Here is a 14,466-nt window from a genome sequence, read left to right on the forward strand (position 1 = left end):
ATATTATTAATATAAAAGAAAATTAAAAATCTATCTTTTTAATAATAATATAATTTAACTAAAAGAGAAATATAATTTAAACTTTAGAAAATATTTTTAAGCTCTATTTACTATAAAAGAGATATAATTTATAGTTTATATAAAGCTTTATATAGTAGTAATACTTATTTTATCTTTTTATTACCCTTAAAGCTAAAAAGAAGCTTTATAAATATATTTATATATAATTTTATATTTATAAATATATTTATTATATTATATTATAATAGTTTAAAGTTATATTTTATTTATTTATTTATTTTTTAACTTTTAATTAAAGCCTAAGCCTTTTTAAGTTTCTCTATATTTTTAACTATATAAAGGTATCTATCTATATAGATTTAAAAATTCTATAAATTATCTACTAAAGTTCCTTACTTAACTTAAGTTTTCCTATATATATAATAGCTATTACCTAGGATAATAAACTCTATTATAAGGGTAATAAAGAAGATTTTATTAAACTATATATATAGCAGTAAATTCTTTTTCCTATAACCTTTAATTAATTATTAAAGACCTTTTATTATTAAATTAGTCTATCTTAGTCCTTTATAATCTATATTATTAACCTCTTTTATAGACCTTATATAATAATACTAATTAAAAGATATACTATCTATAATATAAAGCCTATTTATTACCTATTTAAGCCTTTTCCTTTTAAAATAATTAAAGCTATAATTAATACTTACTATAATATAAAAATACTAAATAATTTATATAAAATAGTAATTAACCTTTATATAATTAATTATCTTAATAAGTATAATAACCTAACTAAAGTAAAATTAATAGCTATAAGTACTATAATTCTCTTAATATATATAGATATACTATCTAAAGAGAATATATTAAAGAAATCTATATATAATATTAGAGAAGAGCTAGAAAGATTAAAGGCTTTAAAGAGAAAGCTAATAAAAAGGTTAATAGACCTAATAAGAGATAAAGAATAATTTCTTAAGGCAATTAACTGGTATATATATAATATCTTATATAAAGCCTAGTTTAACTAATTAGAGAGATAGTTAGTTTTAATAAATAGGGTATTTAAGTTATAAAGACTATACTATTTATAGCCTAAGACTATAAGGGCATAAGTAGGCATAAGGTAGGGGGGGTTAATAGGTAACTTAAGTAACTTAAAAGTTAAATTAGAAAAGTTAAAGTAAAGAAGGCTTAAAGCTAAAGGTTTAATACTATATTAATTAGATTATATAACCTTTAAATATAATATACCTCTATATAATTTATTTAATATTTTTAACTATATTTTTAACTTAGGTTATATTTTATAGTAATTACTAGAAAAGTTTTAAATAACTTTTTAGCTAAAATAGCTATATAAGTTTTATCTATTAAAGACTTTTACTATTAGTCTTTTTAAATAATAAGCCTTACTTTATATTTTTAAAGGTATTTTTATTTATTAAACTTATAAGTAAATACCTATATATAGTTTAAAATTTAAAAGCTTTTAATATAGGAATTACTCTTTAAAATCTCTAATTAAAAGCCTATTTACTTATAACTTTCTAAATAATCTCTTTATATCTATTTAAACTTTTACTTAAACTTATATCTTTATAAGTTATTATAAGAAATTAATACTTTTAGTAAATTTCTCTTATAGTATTTTTCTTTATATAATTTAAAGTTTAAAGTCTTTATTTATATTTTATATTTAATTTTAAGTTTTCTATTAATAGCTTTTTTTCTTATTACTTTTAATAGTATTTTTCTTTTCTCTTTTATAATTAAAATTACTAATATACCTATAAAGAATACTTAATTAAATAGTTTTAAACTTTCTTTTAAGGCTTTTATTTTATTATTATTATTATAAGTAAATAGATTAATTTATATAAAAAAGCTTATAAATAGACTTTTTAATAGTAATAAAAAGAGCTTAAATTAAACTTAAATATATTTTTTTACTAATTAATTTTCTTCTTATAGATTTTTAGCTATTAAAAAGTCTTTAATTAAGTCTTTAAGGTTTAAATTATATATTTCCTATTTATTTTATATTTAAATTTAATTTATAATTTAATTAAGTTATTTAAAGCTTAATATAAATTTAAGTCTTTTTTTTTATTTCTTTTAAAGTCTATTTTATAATAGTACTTTTTATTTAATTTTAATTTATATTTAAAAGCTTTTTCTTATTAAAAATAATATCTTATATAATATAAATCTTATTTATAATTAGATTTTAAATTTAAAAGATATTTTAAAAATTATATTTAATTAGATATTTAATTTATATTTTTAAATTAGTCTTTAAGAAAAGCTTTTTTTCTTTTTATTAAATAGAGTTAATTATTATAAATACTTTATATTTAATAACTTTTATATATTTAATTTAAAGTTAATTATTTTCTTAAGAGCTTAAAATACTTAAAAAGAAGCTCTTATAAGGTATTTTCTAATTAAGACTTTATTTTAAGATTTAATTAAATAGGTATACTATTATTCTCTTAATCTCTAGCTATAGCCCTAAAAGGAAATTACTATTAATTATTAATAATTTTACCTTTTTTTTTATTATCCCTTTAAAATACTTATTAAAGCTATTTTACTATTATATATATAAAGTACTTTCTTTTATTATAATACCTTTATTTATTAGCTATATTTAGCTTAAATTACCCTTTTAAAGCTTATTATTAATTTTAATAACTTAAATTATAATATTATATATTATTTAAAGTATTTAAGTAAAGTTCTTTAGTATTACTAATAGGCTTTTATTAAATTAATTTATAAAATAATAATTTTAATAATAGCTAATTTCTCTATAAGTTTAAATCTTAATAGAGATATAGCTATTTAATTTAATTAAATAGTTATAAAAGTTAAGGGAAAATCTTTTATTAAGCCTTAAGCTTTATTTTTAGGGTTTATAGTACTTTTAGCGCTTTATTTTTTTTTTTCTATAAATATTATATTTAATTATTATTAAGCCTTTTATTTTTATACTAAAGGTATAATTTATAAGATATTTAAGACTTTTTAGTTTTAAATACTTTAATTATTAATACTATATAAATACCTAGGCTTAATTTAGCTTCCTTAAGGTTTATAAGTTATATTAAAAGTACTTTATATAAAAAGAAGCTTAATTTTATATTTTATAATTATATTTAATAATATATTAATTAAATTTCTAGCTAAACGTATATAAAGCCTAGCTATTTATATATTAAATAATATTATAATAATTATATTAATTTTACTAATAATTAAATTATTATAGCTTATAAAGAGATATTAAGTTAATTTTTATTTAAAGGTAATAAGTAATATTATTTAAAGTAAATATATAAAGCTTATTTTAAAGATTTTATATTTTAATTATTACCTTTTTATAACTAATAATAAGTAGCTATTTTAATCCTATAAAGACCTTTTTATTACTTTATATACTCTTAAGATTTTTAAACTTTTTAATTATATTAAAGATATATATAATAGTTTTTAAGTTTAAAATAAATAAGTTTTATAATAAATATTTATTACTTAATATAAAGAATAAAATTACTTCTTATAATATAAAAATAGCTTTTCTTAGGAGTTATTTTAACTTTTTTAATATTAATTCTTTTTCTTTTTAAAGCTTTTTATATAGTTTTTATATTTCTTTTCTCTTTTTTAGCCTTTAATTAAATAGATTTAATTACTTTTAAGATATTTAAAATATCTTTAGTGCTTTATTTAAGAAAATAACTTAATATAATTATAAATTTAAGTATTTATAGCCTTTTTTATATAATATATACTTTTCTTAGCTTTTAATTAATTAATAAAGTCTCTTTATTAAGTCTTTTCTCTATTTACTTATTATAAAGTAATTTTATTTTCTCTCTTATAAATTTAAGGCTTAAAAAGTAAGGCTAAAGCTCCCTTTTATAATCTTCTTTATAAAAGCCTTTTTAACCTTCTTTTTAATATCTTAAATCTTTTATTTAAATTATATTAAAAAGAGAAAAAAGGTATATATTTTTACTTTAATTTTATTTTTATTTTAACTTTTTTTTACTTAAATAAATAGCTTAAAATAAGGATTTAAAGTATATTATAAGTTATTAAATTAAGTATTAAAGTATTATACTTTAGCTATCCTTTAGATCTTTATAATATAAATTACCTTTTTTTTATATTATTATTTACTATTTTTAATTAATTTAATTACTTTATAGTATTTTTATAGCTTTAAAGTAGCTATTTTAAGTTTATTTATATTTTATAGTATTATTAATACTATATATTACTTTTAGATTTATAAAGAATAATAATATATTATTATACTCTTTAGAGTTATTTATAATTAAAAAGTAAGTCTTTATATAATATAAATTAATCTTTTTAATTAGCTAATTTAATATATTTTTTATTTTATTTATTTCTTTATTATATTAATTAAAGTCACTTTAATAAATAACTATTTTAATTTTATAAGCTTTTTTATTATTATTAATAAGCTTTATAATAGAAGTTATATTTCTTTTATTATATATACCTTTTAAATTTTAAGGTATATAAGTCTTAATTTAAGGTTATTTAAGCTTTTTAATTTAAAATAATATAAATTATATTATATCTATTAATTTATATAAATAATAAGCTCTTTTACTTATAGTCTTTATAATATATATCTACTTAAAGGAATTTTAATTATTTAAGCTATTAAAGAGGTAATTCTTATTATTTATATTAAAGGATATTTTATTATATTTTATTTTAATTTTTTAAGCTTCTTTTTATTAATATAAAGCTTTTATTTTTAATAGATATAATTATTTTAAATAAATATAACTTTAAGACTTTTAATTATTAAACTATTATATATAAATTAATTTATATATTAATTATATTATTATATTAAGCCTTTTTATAAGTATTATTTCCTTTTTTTTAACTTAATATATTATATTAATTTATATTAAGCTCTTTTTAATTAAGTAAATTTATTTATATCTATTTAAGGCTCTTTTTATTAAAATAAACCTTAATCTAGCTATTATATACTAGCTTTAGTTTAATACTTTTAAACTAGGCAGTAAGGCTAAATAGAGTAAGAGCTTAAAAATTAATTATATAATAATTAATTTAATTTACTTTACTTTATAAGAGGTAAAATTAATTTTTAATTAAAAGTAAATTTAAATTTTAAAAAATAAATTAATATTAAAGTAAGCTTAATTTTAATAAAAAGCTAACTTTTATTTCTAATTAGTACTTAGCTATAAGTTTAAAGCAGTATATTAAATTCTAATTTTAGCTTACTAATACCTCTTATAATAAACTTAATAAGTAGCTAGTAATTACTATTAATTTTTCTTTAAGAAGCAATTTATTAGACTATAGTACTTATTTCTATTCTAATAGGTAAATTTAACTTAGAGTTAAAAACTACTAATATACTTTCTAGCTAAATTAAAATACTATCTCTTTCTTAAGGCTAAGATTAATATTTTAAGTTAAGTTTTATTTAATTTTATATTACACTGCTGTTATAGCATATTATATAATATTGCAAAGATTGGACTCTGGTTAAGGCATTACATTTTCTATTCTGAAATAGTGGAATTTGCTCGTTGCCGATGTGGCTTGGAGTTAGGCATCAATCGATGTCGCCCAGCTGTTGCCCCCTACTCTTCTATTCCTAACTCCAGGGGTAAATCAGCACTTAGAACTTCCAGACCAAAAGACGAACTTCTGGTCTTACATAGCTCAATCGGGCACCTGCATGTCCAACTGGCTTGGAAATGTATATTTTTCCTCTCGCATCTGAATTCGTCTTGTGTTATGGGGCTCAGAATTAATGACCTTAATGGCCGTCGGAGAGTAACTTGTAACAAACAATTAAGTCATTCCCGATCGGCAGGGTAAGTCCAACGTGGAACTGGATACTTATACCGTCACCACCAGTTATCATCTCCACCACAATTGCGGCAGCGGCCCTTTTGCCTTCTTCTCTCAACGCCTTCTAAGACAGTGTGTTTCGGTTCGCAACAGGCCGGAGATTTGTGACCGAATTTGTCACATCGATAGCAAAAGATATCTTGTTTGTAAACTTGTGATGGGGTAGATATGATTAGCGCTTGCTGAGCAAGTCATATAAGCCTCTCCCTAACTTTCCTGTACTTATCATCGTGTGGTCTAGATTTGACTATATCAGAGTGGGTACGTGCGATTGCACACATATCTTCCGGACGTCCTCCTATAAGTGGCAGCGCGTAGCAGAAGTTTAGTGACAAGGCATTCGCTTGGACCATTCATATGATTCCGTACGTATCTAAGCCTGAGAAAAGAAATCAGCTTCAAATATGTGGTCGAAGTGTAGATTGATCTCGCACTAAAGGTCATAGATGTGCCAAGTAATTACGGTGCGCCTTAAGGTTGAATATAAGCTAATTAGCATGGCTTCCAAGCCTGAATGACTTGCTCTGCTAGCTATTGGTACAATTTCCACAAGTTGCGGCTGAGCACTGTGGCTGATTGGCTGCTTGATAGGGGTTTAATGAAAGGGAGGAACTAAACCTGTCTGGCTTTCAATAGTCTCTTCAGCCGCACTGACAGTTTTTTTATCTCGTCTTTTTGAAAAGCAGTTCATGCCCACAACTCTCCTTTCACACTTTCAACCGGGGGTATTCATCATTATGGTTTCTTCAAGTTTTATAGCTGGCATCTTTGCATGCCTCGCCTTTGCTGGCATTAACGCTGGACCATGTCGCCCTATTTCTTCTTCGGTCGAGTTTTCTTCTTCCACTGAGCTATCGCCCGCTGCTACTACTACCGCTACGGCCACCGAGACTGGCGCGTCTGTTACCATGACTGGAGACACAGAGACAACCGCAACCACTCTGTCAACGGATACTACGACTACAGACACCGAGACTCCCACCACAGCTCCTCAACCCAACAACAAGCTTGATGAGATTCTTGTCCCTACATTTGACGAGTGCCTCGCTGCGTGCGATAGGAACCCCGCCTGTGTGGCAACAACCTACTTCGGGGACACAAGGAAGTGTACTCTGTTCTCCAGCACCAACACCAACCCCAATGAGAATTTGGGTCTCACATTTGGCCAATGCATCGCTAAATGCGATGATACTCCTGCCTGTCTGGGTGTTGACTACCTCGAAACGGCACAGAAGTGTACCTTACTCTTTACTATTACAACTCCTCCTGAACCGGAAACGAACCCCAATGAGCTGGTTGGCGTTACATATACCCAATGTATCGCTGCATGCGATGCCACTACCTCCTGTGTAGCTGTTAACTACCTTGCAGAGATGCAGAAGTGTACTTTACTCTTTTCAATTTTATAAGGTTGGTATTACAATCTGATAGGTAGATTGACTACTTTATATTTTTTTACTGGTTATATTATTTATATATTTAATAATAATTAGTATTAAGACCTAATACTTTACCTTATATTCTTTAGTATAGTAGGTACTAAAGGAAAATAATAAAATATATTTCTAAATTACCTTCAATAGTTACCCTGCAGCGCACCTTATTTCTAGAAAACGCACTGCATTGGTTATTTCTGCAGTGTCACCTGATCAGACAAATCCCAATTAAGCATAGCCTAGATTCACTCCTAAAAAGAGAGGAAGCCAGCTGTAGATAACAATCAATCAACAAGACATAACACCTACGATTTGACATATACTTAGTTTGTAGAGACAAATTAATTTCTATTACAAGTCGAGGTAGCTACAGAGAAAACAGTCCTTTCAGATTACCTTTCAACTTTTCAGTTATAAAGTATATACAAGGTTACTATCCGGCACTGCGACAATTCTATTATTTTTCCTACTGAAAAGCATCATTCTGGTATTAACTGAGGTATTTGTAGCACACCCCCTTCATTAGAGTTTCCTGCATCAGCCGGGCGCATCATGATTAGCTGGATTCTGGTGGCAGGAGGGGGACTACGTCTGTCGGTTGTAACTAATGGGGCTATGGGTTGAATTGCCACTCCCGCTTCCCCAGGCTTCGCCCTCGCCAATGTCCTATTACTGGACGGTGGGATTATGCGTGCTAGCACAGACCATCTCTCAGTAGATGAGGGGATAACCCTGACTCGGAGTAAGGGCGATCATGTCTCCCGGCCCCGCCTACCTCTCTCTGATGGTTGGAACAACGATACGTCACACAAGCCACAGTCGCCGTCTCACACAGTACTGAGTGGTGCTATGACCCTGATCCGACCCTCAGTTCAAGACACGCTAAGGACAGAGAAAACCGCAAAGCACGCTAAATTGCTAGTCAAAAGAAACGTTTTCCACACGATTTTATTAAGACGACGCCGATCCCTGTTACATAAAGCTAGTGCGCCTTTGAGTTTCTTTGTGTGTAGACTTATAAGAAGGCTGTCCCGGATGTCTGGACGGTACTGGGCGGGCATTAAAGAATTAAACATTACAAACTGCCCCTATGAATCGACACCAAGCGGATAACGAGAACTCTCAGGAACTGATACTCGCTATCATCGCAACGTGCGTATCTGTGGCGGTGTTCGTTGTGTCCCTGCGGTTTTATGTTCGTCTCGTAATCATAAGGAAATTTGGGCCTGATGATTGGGCTTTGGCTGCGGCTTTGGTATGTATTTTCTCGTCTCTTGTAATCTCCCAACTAATAGTCCTTTGCTAGGTCGCAACTATATTTGGCGGAGCCATAATGGGAGTTTGTAAGCATTGAAACTAGTTTACTATATGCTGCAGCTTGATTCTTACTCAAATCGTAGCTGTTAGGTTAGGGCTCGGCCGCCATGCCCACCTCCTCTCCCTCACTCAGATGTCTACGTTCCTTAAAGTTCGCCTTTCCCACATCGTATCGAATTCAGAGGCTAATAATTCTATAACCGGATAGATTATCTGGTTCGCAAGTATGGAATATAGCTTCGCTATAACGCTAATGAAAGCGACCTTTCTCCTGCAATACCGTCGTGTCTTCCCGCTTCCCAACTTCCAGCGCCTTTGCAACATAGCCCTAAGTTTCCTGGTTATCTGGGCTATGGCCGGTCTATTGGGTGCTATGCTGAACTGCCTGCCTCTCGAGCGGAACTGGGACGCATCTGCGCCCAATAGTTGTACCGGACGAATAAAATTCTGGGAGGCTTATGCTATCATGCATGTCATTACAGACGTGCTGATCCTTATAATGCCGCTGCCACTACTAAAGACCCTGCCTTTACCGTGGGTACAGAAGGTGGTGTTGATGGCGGTTTTCTGTCTGGGCTTTTTGTAAGTACTTTTCGATGGCTTTGGGGGTGTGATTATTGAAGGAAATGTACTCAATTAACACCTTTTTCTGGCAGCACATGTGTGATTTCAGTCATTCGTTTAACCACCCTCCGTGCGGCACTTACAGACGCAGACGCTACGTGGACAATGTTTCCAACGTGTTTATGGACCATGACAGAAGCATTGTGTGCCATTATTTGCGTTAGCGTCCCGACGCTGCGGCCACTGGTCGATAGATTGTGTGGGCTATGGAAGAGACCGTCTTCAAAAGCGAATGAGATAAATAAACGGAACGAATCGAGACGGGTGTTAAACAGACCGCAGATATATGGAGCAGGTCTTGGGACTGGGACTTTAATACAGTCCCCAGCAACCTCAGGCCATGATAATGAAAGCGCTGAGGTAGTTTATAATATGGAGCTCTTGAGTCCAGAGCCTTGTCACTTCCTGGACACTGATGATATACCCAGGAGCTGAATAAAGATATCTTCTTACGCCAAGCATCCCTTTAGGCAGTCTTAGGATACTATTATAGAGGAACCAATTGAGTAATAGATAGGACAATTTCCACTTGGCTTTTAAAACAATATATATTCAGGCTATTATCTAGTTGCAGGGCAACTCTATAAAGCGCTGTAGAAAGCCTTAACCTACAAGTACTTGCAGAGTCTATAGTAGCTATCTGAACTATAGCAACCTTAAAGAATTACGATATTTCATGGATAGATCTGCAATAAAATCTTAGATAAAGATTCCGGGAAACCTATATCCCATCACTACTGGCATCCTGGCTCTGTCGATCTCTTTCATAGTCATAGTCTTGGCATCGATAACCACCATTGAACTAAGCTTCACGGACGTGTCCATCGCTACTGTCAGCAAGACACCATCGTCCTCGCTTTTACCGCCAGGACGTGCGACAAAAATTGGCTCAGAGGGGAGATGGTTCTTTTTAGGAACCCACATCTTGGTCTTCTTGGTCTCAGTGTCGATCTTGATGATGGAATCGCTCAAGTATCCAGGCTTAACGGCATGCATTCCATATGCATAGCGGTATGGCTTACCCATGTGTGCTTCGTTGATACGTGGCATCATATTACTTACAGTTAATTGATTTGCAGCATTAAATGCCGCCAATACTTACAACTCTTCAATACTTACTCTAAGTGCCGCCCACCACCGTGCAGATGGATTAAAAAGTTTAACTGTTTTTGTAGCGCTGATCGGTGCGCTTGCTGTTAGAGATCCATATTGGATTGACAGTTTAGGAGGTATTGTACTGTCTTTAGTTGTACTTTCTGAGAGTTTGGGAAATGCTACATCTGCCTTTATAAACTTAGCAGTAGCATTCGATAAGGAGGACTTTATTACATTGTCTATACTCTAGCGTGGGTCTCCATCGACGGGGTATAGCTCGATAATCGGGTTACTGAGATTAGGTTTGGCGGCTGGGATAGGCTGGTGGCTGAAGTTAGGGAACTTCTCAATGCTGTTACTCAGCATGAGATGGACAGTTTCCTTCTCAAGGATCTAGGCTCCTGTCTTGGGATATGTGTCGCTGTTGAGGAGAACAGTGATGATTTCTTTCCAATTAACATATAATGTCGATAATGCCGCAGTGTATACGTACTGCCATATTCTTGGGGCTATGCATAACCCTCTAGTTTCTTGAGGGTTGCGGGCCCGCACCCGCAGATACGAGTGGCACAGACAAAGCACAGACGAGGGATAAACCCGTAAAAACAGTCCCTTGAGTGTGCTCAGGACAAAAAGTTCCAGGATGCGGCGCCTCGGGCGCTCGGCAGTTGAGGGAATCCGTAGCATGTGGAGTGAAGTCTGGGGTAGAGCATGCGGGGGAGATCATATGCTGTAACCTCACTGAGTCTAGATGTGTTGTATTGCTTGGCGAGTCCACCGATTGGTGTGACGAAACGCAGTTTGTGCAGCGCGGAATAGAGCCTGGCATTCTTGCTTTTCCCATGATACTACCATGTGGTTTCGAAGAAATGATCTGTTCCATTTCCATGGTGAGGGATGCGTGGGGCATGAGGTTTATAAAGCTGTTTGTATGTCCCGATATGTTAGCTTTTTAAATACAGTCACTCAAGCACTATCTTACGATAAAATCTGCAATGGGCGAGAATATTCCAGTTCACAAGAAGTTCAACACTGAGCTTACAGATTACTCCGTCGAGCATCATGACCATCAAGGTGTCTATGCCGACAATCTCGAAGTAGACGCTCTTATTGTCGGTGCTGGCTTCGCTGGTATCTTCATGCTCAAGACTCTCCGCGACAAAGGTTACAAGACTGTTGTTTACGAAGCCGGTAACGACACTGGTGTAAGTCCAAATCACTGCTACGAGCTTATTGCTAAATCTGACAAAACAGGGCACTTGGCGATGGAACTGCTACCCCGGCGCTGGTGTTGACTCTGAAGTGCCCGAATATGAATTCCCGTGGCCAGAGGTCTACAACACTTGGACCTGGCCATGCAATTATCCTACGTATGCTGACCTTCGTGCATACTTTGACCATGTTGATAAGGTCCTTGATATCAAGAAGGATATTGCTTTCAATACTGTTTTCGTTAAAGGCAATTTCGACACTGAGAGTGGACGATGGCACATTCGCACCGCTGATGGTCGTGTTGCCAAGGCCAAGTATCTCGTCTTGGGTACTGGATTTGTAAGTAAACCCAAATATCGCTGAGGATGTGGAAACGGGCTGACATTTCAGGCTGCTCGTCGATATATTCCCGACTGGCCAGGTATGGACAAGTTCAAAGGCGTGATCCACCACTCTTCTTTCTGGCCCGATGAAAAAGTTGACGTGACCAACAAGCGCTGCGCCATTATCGGCACCGGCGCATCAGGAGTCCAGATCACACAAGCCTGGGGTCCTGAGGCTGGACACCTGAAAGTCTTTCAGCGCACCCCCAACCTCGCCGTCCCTATGCGGCGCAAGTATCCCTCGGCAGAGGAACAAAACGCCGCCAAGAAGTTCTACCCCGAGCTCTTCCGCTACCGCGAAGAATGCTTTGCTGGCTTCCACTACGACTGGTATGAGAAGAACACCTTTGACGACACCCCCGAGGAGCGTGAGAAGTTGTACGAGCAGGTCTGGGCAGATGGTGGCTTCAGATATTGGGTTGCATTGTACAAGGACAACCTGTTCAACGCCGAGGCGAACAAGGAATCATACAGGTTCTGGGCTAAGAAGACACGCAACAGGATCGGCGACCCCAGGAAGAGAGATCTTCTTGCGCCGCTAGACATGCCGCATTACTTTGGCGTCAAGAGACCCTGTCTTGAGTATGATTACTACGAGCAGTTTAACAGAGAGAATGTGGATCTTGTTGATATCAGAAACAACGCGATCAAGGAGTTTACTGAGACGGGTATTACTTTGGAAGACGGGACGCATCATGAGTTTGATGTTATTGCTGTGGCGACTGGATTTGTAGGCCACTCTAAGACCTTTGATGAGCGACGCTAATTTTGATAGGATGTTGTCACTGGTGGTAGGTACCATATTATAGGAGATGAGTGATTCAGCTAATAGATTCAGTGATGACACAACTTGGCCTTGAAAGCATTTACGACACCAAGCTTGAGGAGGAATGGAAGACTGGCGCCACAGTGAGTAACCCTCTAAACACTTCCAGTGCATGCTTACAAGTAAAGACCTACCTCGGTGTTTCTACCCCTGGCTATCCCAATATGTTCCATATCTACGGTCCCCACGGCCCGACCCTTCTCAGCAATGGCCCTACATCTGTCTCCGTGCAAGGCCGTTGGATTGTAGACGCCATTGACAAGATGGCACTTAATAACATTAAGTACATCAATCCCACGGAGAAGGCCGGTAAAGAATGGAAGCAGCATATTCTCGACCTGAATAACAAATCTCTCTTCCCAACTACACGCTCTACGTAAGTAAATACCCAACTTTGATAAAGACATTATTCTAATAACGGTAGGTATATGGGTGGATCAATTCCAGGCAAGATTTATGAGCCTGTTTGTTACTCTGGTGGTATTCCGAAGTATAAGAAAGAGATTCGCAGTGCTCTCGATACTATGGAAGGCTTTGAGGTTGTTAAGAACAAACCCAAATCCTAGATGTTATTTGCAGGTGCAGACGATGACCGAAGCAGCACGTATGCAATCCGATTGCATGTTAACTTGATCACGTCCTTATTACCTTTTATTTGCAGCAATCTATATTTGTGATTACATCCTACTTGAGAGAATTATCTATTAGTGTTATAATATGTGGCTTATTAGATAGTAGCCTGAGACAGAAAGCCATTACCCCACGCACGAAAGCTATCATTCCTGTCCACCTGGCAGGACGTCCAGTTGACATGGATCGTCTTTATGATCTGGCTAAGAAGCATAACCTAAGAGTTGTTGAAGATGCTGCTCAAGCCATTGGTTCGACATGGAAAGGAAAGCGAATTGGTTCTTTTGGAGACATCGTTTCTTTCAGCTTCCAGGCCACCAAGAATATCACAACTGGCGAAGGCGGGTGTCTTGTACTCAACGACGAAAAAGAAGCCGCTCTAGCCGAGAAGTTGCGGTTCCAGGGTATGGTACGCAGCGGCTACGACGGCATGGAAGTCGATATTCTGGGGGGCAAGCATAACATGAATGAAATTGCAGCGACAATTGGGCTCGGTCAATTTGGACGGTTGGGGGATATCACAGCTAAGCGTCGGGCCCTTGCTCAACATTACTTCACTTCTTTCGGTCCGGACTTTGAGAAGAAATACAGAGTACAGTTACCTTTGCCAGATACCCAGAACTCTAACTGGCATCTGTTTCAGTTGGTATTGCCCGACTGGTTACCACGTCCTGTCTTTCAGGACGATATGAAGAACCTGCACCAGATTGGTATCGGTTGTCATTATCCTGCTATACACCTCTTTAAACTTTATCGGGAGCAGGGATTCAGGGAGGGGATGTTTCCCATAGCTGAGCGGGTTGGACGCTCTATAGTGACACTACCCATGTTCCCGTCAATGACCGAGTCGGATGTTGAACGAGTAGTTGTTGCTATTAGATCTGTTCTTGAGAACTCATACAGTAGGAAGAGGATACTGGATGTAATTAAAACAGTCGTTTAGCATCGAATAGTGATAGATGGCGGTAGAGCC

At 33.9% G+C, this 14,466-nt stretch overlaps 4 protein-coding genes across 4 annotated transcripts, besides 29 other annotated features; 3 read left to right on the plus strand and 1 right to left on the minus strand.

Moving 5' to 3' along the window:
• Positions 1 to 100: a repeat region.
• A 112-nt stretch (positions 101 to 212) lies between these two features.
• Positions 213 to 300: a microsatellite.
• A 400-nt stretch (positions 301 to 700) lies between these two features.
• Positions 701 to 814: a repeat region.
• Positions 815 to 1,234: 420 nt separating this feature from the next.
• Positions 1,235 to 1,339: a repeat region.
• A 104-nt stretch (positions 1,340 to 1,443) lies between these two features.
• Positions 1,444 to 1,515: a repeat region.
• A 160-nt stretch (positions 1,516 to 1,675) lies between these two features.
• Positions 1,676 to 1,797: a repeat region.
• A 66-nt stretch (positions 1,798 to 1,863) lies between these two features.
• Positions 1,864 to 2,008: a repeat region.
• A 52-nt stretch (positions 2,009 to 2,060) lies between these two features.
• Positions 2,061 to 2,197: a repeat region.
• A 4-nt stretch (positions 2,198 to 2,201) lies between these two features.
• Positions 2,202 to 2,321: a repeat region.
• Positions 2,208 to 2,424: a repeat region.
• A 125-nt stretch (positions 2,425 to 2,549) lies between these two features.
• Positions 2,550 to 2,593: a repeat region.
• Positions 2,594 to 2,696: 103 nt separating this feature from the next.
• Positions 2,697 to 2,762: a repeat region.
• A 28-nt stretch (positions 2,763 to 2,790) lies between these two features.
• Positions 2,791 to 2,830: a repeat region.
• Positions 2,831 to 2,871: 41 nt separating this feature from the next.
• Positions 2,872 to 2,899: a repeat region.
• Positions 2,900 to 2,963: 64 nt separating this feature from the next.
• Positions 2,964 to 3,096: a repeat region.
• A 67-nt stretch (positions 3,097 to 3,163) lies between these two features.
• Positions 3,164 to 3,211: a repeat region.
• Positions 3,212 to 3,237: 26 nt separating this feature from the next.
• Positions 3,238 to 3,405: a repeat region.
• Positions 3,406 to 3,478: 73 nt separating this feature from the next.
• Positions 3,479 to 3,605: a repeat region.
• A 14-nt stretch (positions 3,606 to 3,619) lies between these two features.
• Positions 3,620 to 3,684: a repeat region.
• Positions 3,685 to 3,702: 18 nt separating this feature from the next.
• Positions 3,703 to 3,852: a repeat region.
• A 134-nt stretch (positions 3,853 to 3,986) lies between these two features.
• Positions 3,987 to 4,027: a repeat region.
• Positions 4,028 to 4,042: 15 nt separating this feature from the next.
• Positions 4,043 to 4,082: a microsatellite.
• A 93-nt stretch (positions 4,083 to 4,175) lies between these two features.
• Positions 4,176 to 4,262: a repeat region.
• Positions 4,263 to 4,267: 5 nt separating this feature from the next.
• Positions 4,268 to 4,563: a repeat region.
• A 48-nt stretch (positions 4,564 to 4,611) lies between these two features.
• Positions 4,612 to 4,668: a repeat region.
• Positions 4,669 to 4,746: 78 nt separating this feature from the next.
• Positions 4,747 to 5,030: a repeat region.
• A 101-nt stretch (positions 5,031 to 5,131) lies between these two features.
• Positions 5,132 to 5,258: a repeat region.
• Positions 5,259 to 5,511: 253 nt separating this feature from the next.
• Positions 5,512 to 5,550: a repeat region.
• Positions 5,551 to 6,707: 1,157 nt separating this feature from the next.
• On the plus strand, positions 6,708 to 7,379 carry FPSE_10854 (uncharacterized protein; the record flags this gene model as incomplete). The annotated part of the gene is made up of 1 exon (XM_009263971.1): positions 6,708 to 7,379. One exon carries the CDS (start codon positions 6,708 to 6,710, stop codon positions 7,377 to 7,379), a length of 672 nt encoding a protein of 223 aa, XP_009262246.1.
• A 53-nt stretch (positions 7,380 to 7,432) lies between these two features.
• Positions 7,433 to 7,469: a repeat region.
• Positions 7,470 to 8,496: 1,027 nt separating this feature from the next.
• FPSE_10855 (uncharacterized protein) lies at positions 8,497 to 9,583 on the plus strand (the record flags this gene model as incomplete). The annotated part of the gene is made up of 5 exons (XM_009263972.1): positions 8,497 to 8,661; positions 8,713 to 8,749; positions 8,807 to 8,813; positions 9,206 to 9,305; positions 9,542 to 9,583. 5 exons carry the CDS (start codon positions 8,497 to 8,499, stop codon positions 9,581 to 9,583), a joined length of 351 nt encoding a protein of 116 aa, XP_009262247.1.
• Positions 9,584 to 10,046: 463 nt separating this feature from the next.
• FPSE_10856 (uncharacterized protein) lies at positions 10,047 to 10,400 on the minus strand (the record flags this gene model as incomplete). Its single annotated transcript, XM_009263973.1, has 1 exon — positions 10,047 to 10,400. One exon carries the CDS (start codon positions 10,398 to 10,400, stop codon positions 10,047 to 10,049), a length of 354 nt encoding a protein of 117 aa, XP_009262248.1.
• A 1,037-nt stretch (positions 10,401 to 11,437) lies between these two features.
• FPSE_10857 (uncharacterized protein) lies at positions 11,438 to 13,429 on the plus strand (the record flags this gene model as incomplete). The annotated part of the gene is made up of 7 exons (XM_009263974.1): positions 11,438 to 11,647; positions 11,697 to 11,993; positions 12,045 to 12,767; positions 12,813 to 12,828; positions 12,876 to 12,946; positions 12,992 to 13,239; positions 13,288 to 13,429. 7 exons carry the CDS (start codon positions 11,438 to 11,440, stop codon positions 13,427 to 13,429), a joined length of 1,707 nt encoding a protein of 568 aa, XP_009262249.1.
• Between the last annotated feature and the right edge of the window lie 1,037 nt (positions 13,430 to 14,466).

This window comes from Fusarium pseudograminearum, chromosome 2 (assembly GCF_000303195.2).
Source record: "Fusarium pseudograminearum CS3096 chromosome 2, whole genome shotgun sequence".
Taxonomy (NCBI): domain Eukaryota; kingdom Fungi; phylum Ascomycota; class Sordariomycetes; order Hypocreales; family Nectriaceae; genus Fusarium; species Fusarium pseudograminearum.